This window comes from Python bivittatus, unplaced genomic scaffold, assembly GCF_059951505.1.
Source record: "Python bivittatus isolate LINGU-HERP-01145 unplaced genomic scaffold, Pbiv_v1 ctg000220_np1212, whole genome shotgun sequence".
Lineage (NCBI taxonomy): Eukaryota > Metazoa > Chordata > Lepidosauria > Squamata > Pythonidae > Python > Python bivittatus.
The window spans coordinates 41,558,314-41,562,535 of NW_028277048.1; the positions used below are offsets into that span (position 1 = coordinate 41,558,314).

Here is a 4,222-nt window from a genome sequence, read left to right on the forward strand (position 1 = left end):
GTCCCAGTCTGCTGTTGTCTCCCAGACAAAATGTAGTATGCGGTAAGTGAACTGTAAAGAAAAGTCCTTACCAGAGCTTGAAATATTTATATATATTGTAACAGTGAAATAGTGTAAAATTGAAAAGAAGGACCAAACCCCCTTTCCCCTAATTTCCTTCTGAATAGTTGGCATTTGTTGCCTCTATAAGGGAAGGAAAAGAATGGAAAGGAAGATAAATCCTAAATAAAAGTACTTCTTCTGACTGAGTTCCCTTTTCGGTTTGTATCTGACTTGCTAAAAAGCATTATTACAGAATTAAATGTAGAAGGAAGGACCCAGGAAAAAGTTTAGAGTTGACAGGCAGATTCTGCAATCCAACCTGCTCTCTTCCTGCTGCTGTGCAACGATTGGCAGATGTTCTTCCTGCCAGTTGGTGACATGCTAAAGAGGGAGGACAGCAAAGATGGAGGAAGACATTAATGGGTCTATAAGTATCTAAGCTTCATCTACCACACGCTACAAACTCACAATCAGAACAACACCATTTCAGAGTGAATCAGAATATATGCAGTAGTGTCAGAACAGAGATGGGTAACAAGGGCATCCAGTTTCATGCTGGTGTTGTTTTCTACCCACTCAGGGATATCCTGGGAGAACTCCCATTTGCTTCACTGCTTGGTCTCCTCTACACTTGTGACCTGTCAGGCATGGAGGAGGGGCAAGAGGTGCAGTGGGAGGGAAGGATCAATATTGAAGGAGCATGCCAGGGTGGTAGTGAATGTCCATGGCAAGCAGCACTCAGAAGTAGCCTCTAGAGTAGGCACAGTGGCATAGGAGTAAGCAAATTATTCCCACCCTCCTGCAAAGTGAAGTATCAGAAACCTGTAATGCACCCATTAGTGACAGATCCAGTCGGACCCAGCTGGCAGAATCTGGCTCCCTTTCCCAGTTTGAATCAACCTTCTGTACAGCTCACAAATACTGTTTTATAAATGCACGTCTAGTGCTCTTTCAGAAGAGTGCTAAACCCATGTATATAAAATGCCTGCAGAAGCTCTTTGCAAAGTGTCGGTCAGGCCTCTGCAGCAGCCAGTCTTTCCTGCAGCCCAGACCAGAATGATCATTGAGGGCAGTGCCCAGCAACTAGGGGGAGTGGATATACACACAGCAGTCTAAAGTGGCTGACAGAAGCTGGGAAGATAAATGCAAGAACGAGATGTTTCAGAAATACAAATTTAAATTCCTGTGCTTTAGATTTTTTTTAGTGGATCTTTTTTTCTGATGAGCCGTTTTTATTCTAGATTGAAATAGCTTATTCACACATGTTTAACACAAACCATTAGAACAAGCACATTAATTTCTTTAAATTAAATTTATTTAAATGCTGATTCACACTGTAGGATATCAGTTACCGTATTGTTGTTTGCACCATGATTAATTCTGCAAGTGACCTCTTAGCTGTAAGCTAAGAACTAGCACATTTCAGGCAATAGGCACTTCATTAAATTCCATGTCCTTTTTAAATGACAAGGCACACGACTAGTTCTTCCACAATGTGGTGATCTCCATTACATCTGGGAACTCTGGGAGTTACTGTCCCAATACATTTAGAGAGCTCCAGGTTGGGGAAAGCTGCCTTAATGTCTGTTCTAGACATAACAACCACTGGTCTGAATGAATATACCTGGACTTAAAAGGCAGACATATCTTGCAGGCGGCCACAATTTCCACAGACATCCAGGTATCCTCAGATTCTTTCTTCTTGAAGGACTATTGAGAAGAACAGTCTGGAAGTACAGTAATTGTTTTGAAAAGAACAGCAGCCTTCCTGTTGCAATTGTCGGTTACATTGTAATAGTATTTTCAAACCGCTCCCAACAGCAGTACCCCCATTACTCACAACCCAGCACATGCGTATAGAAATCTTTATTCTCCTTTGTCTGGAGGAAGTTTGAAGTTCAAACTATTTCAAATCTTCATGATGGTTTAATCTCTCCTTCCTCCCACTTTGGAATATCTATCAATACCTACCAGTTTTATAAAAAAGGTATTATTTTCTCCTTTAACAAAAACTTATCTTTAGTATTGGCAGGTGCTTTTTCTGGCATTTCAATTGTCCTTCCATTTCTGCTGCAAATTTAAATTACCCAGGAGTTCTTCCAACAATCTAGGGTTCAACATCTATTTCTGAATTCTTAGTATTAGGCCTAAGCGAACTGGATGTTGTAGTAATCCTGTTTGTGAGCTTGAATTCTGATGGTGTGGCATCCATGACCCAGAAGATTACGCTGCATATTTTTTCAAACCATCCCACTTTTTCCCCATGGATAGGTCTCTTCTCCAGTACATACTTTGATTGTGGGTCACTGTCAGCTTTGTAATAGGTCCCAAATCTCTCATTCTTGGAGTCATTTAAGATACTTATAGCATCAGGGCTGAGCATTAGTGAGGTGAGATAAAGCGGATACGCTGCGAGTATGCTAAATCCACCATGTAGAGTACTAGGTTCACATAGGTGAATACCGCAATGACCACCTGGTTGTCCCACGGACACAGGGCTCGGGAACACTGGTAGGGGCGGTGTGGAGAGCCATATTTACGATCAAAGCAGAAAACCGGCCATATCACTGCAGCGCTCACATACATCAGGACAGCCACGAACGTGTAGACGACCACAAAGTGCTCAAAGGGGCATTTCAGCGTTGCTGTTTTTCCTGTGACGTTGAGAGCCACCACTACCACCGTCACCACAAAGCAGAAGCTGTAAACAGCCACACACCACTGAGTAGCCGCGTATTTATTGTATTGGCTGTCCTTCGCCAGAGCGCCAAAGATGATGCAAGCTACAAAGGACTGGACAATTTTCAGGAGGCCTGAAACCGTGGCCATGTAACTTGTTACCTGCCCTGGCTTGGCCCTAGTTAGAAACACTTCTGCAGCATACGCCCAGAAGAGAAGCCCTGCAAAAATACTACTGGCAATGCGGAAGTTTCTCACCTCACAGCTCTTGGAATCGCAGTCAAACTGGACGTAGAGCGGATAGATCACAGCGGCAGTGATGGACATGAGGGTGGCGAGCATGGCAAAGGCAGCTGTGAAATTCCCCCAGGAGATGCTTAGGCAGCTGTGGAGGCGAGTGAACTCGCAGGTGAGGATGAAGATGGTGACGGCAAAGCAAAAGCACCAGACCGATATGCAGAAGGAGCCGTAGGCCGCACTGAATCCCCCTCGGTGGGCCACGAGGCTGAAGGTGGTACATCCAAACGCAGCCTGCAAGAGTCGAGCAACTCCCACCCGAGAGGCCACTGCGTCCATGTTGAGGTACGTCCCACTTGATCTCTCCATCGCTGGGGCAGAAGTCCTAGGTTGCCTTCCGGGCTTGGATATGGTTTCCCTTGTCCTTGTCCCTTTAGCAGAAGCTCAGTGACTAAGCAGGCGCTGCCATGCGAAGAAGCTCCATATCCCTCCACCCAGATCTTTGCTGACTGTTTATGCGGCAGGCAGAGTACGTGTTTCTGACCGCTTTTTGAGATGGACTTGCCTCTGCAGTAAAAGTATTGACCTGCCTTTCTCTGCGCTGCAGTTACGATCCATCAAACCTGCCGTGCCGGGTTCTGCACGCTGAGCGCTCTTTCTGCATTCCTGTTACTCCTCTTTTCTTACCCTGCCTCGACCAATCACTTCTCCCAAGTGACTAACAGGAGGTTTATTTTGTTTCAGTTGCACAGCTGCAGCTCTCAGCTCTGTTGCTGTAAAGGGCCAGCATATAAATAGAAGACTGTATTAATAGACTTACCCAGTATTGAATGAACTGCGTGGAGCGTGCAGGAATGAGGAGCTGGTTTTAGCTACATCCAGGGCAGCTTCACGTATTACCCTTTCATCTCTGGGTCAGAAATAAACTAAAATAATTTGAAGGGCAGAAGACTGGTAATCCAGCAGAAAATGAGGATGAGAAAGGCATCTAATGCGAAGATACAGGTGTCTTGTGCCTTTGCATTAGATGCGCATTCTTTGTGCTTTTCTCTCGTAATGCTGAACTCACGGCATGTGCATGCCCAACCTGTCAGCATGATTGAGGGATGGGAAAGCACATTGGGTGGCTTCACAGATTATGCCAAATGTAACCTGGTTTGTTTGGTTTGGGCTCTTTGCAGTTTAGAGATCCACTAACTGTAGTTTGCAAATAATGGTTTATTTAGTTGCCTATCCCATCTATTTACAGATCTCTGGGCAATTT

At 44.8% G+C, this 4,222-nt stretch overlaps 1 protein-coding gene across 1 annotated transcript; it reads right to left on the reverse strand.

Annotated features, from left to right (window-relative positions):
• Window positions 1-1,386: 1,386 nt before the first annotated feature.
• Window positions 1,387-3,633, reverse strand: MYADML2 (myeloid associated differentiation marker like 2). The gene has a single exon (XM_007427790.3). The coding sequence runs from the start codon at window positions 3,325-3,327 to the stop codon at window positions 2,425-2,427; it is 903 nt and encodes a 300-aa protein (XP_007427852.1). The 5' UTR covers window positions 3,328-3,633; the 3' UTR covers window positions 1,387-2,424.
• Between the last annotated feature and the right edge of the window lie 589 nt (window positions 3,634-4,222).

Bases quoted from the DNA above. Each gene is read 5' to 3' on its own strand.
- MYADML2 (XM_007427790.3), bottom strand. From the start codon at position 3,327: ATGGAGAGATCAAGTGGGACGTACCTCAACATGGACGCAGTGGCCTCT.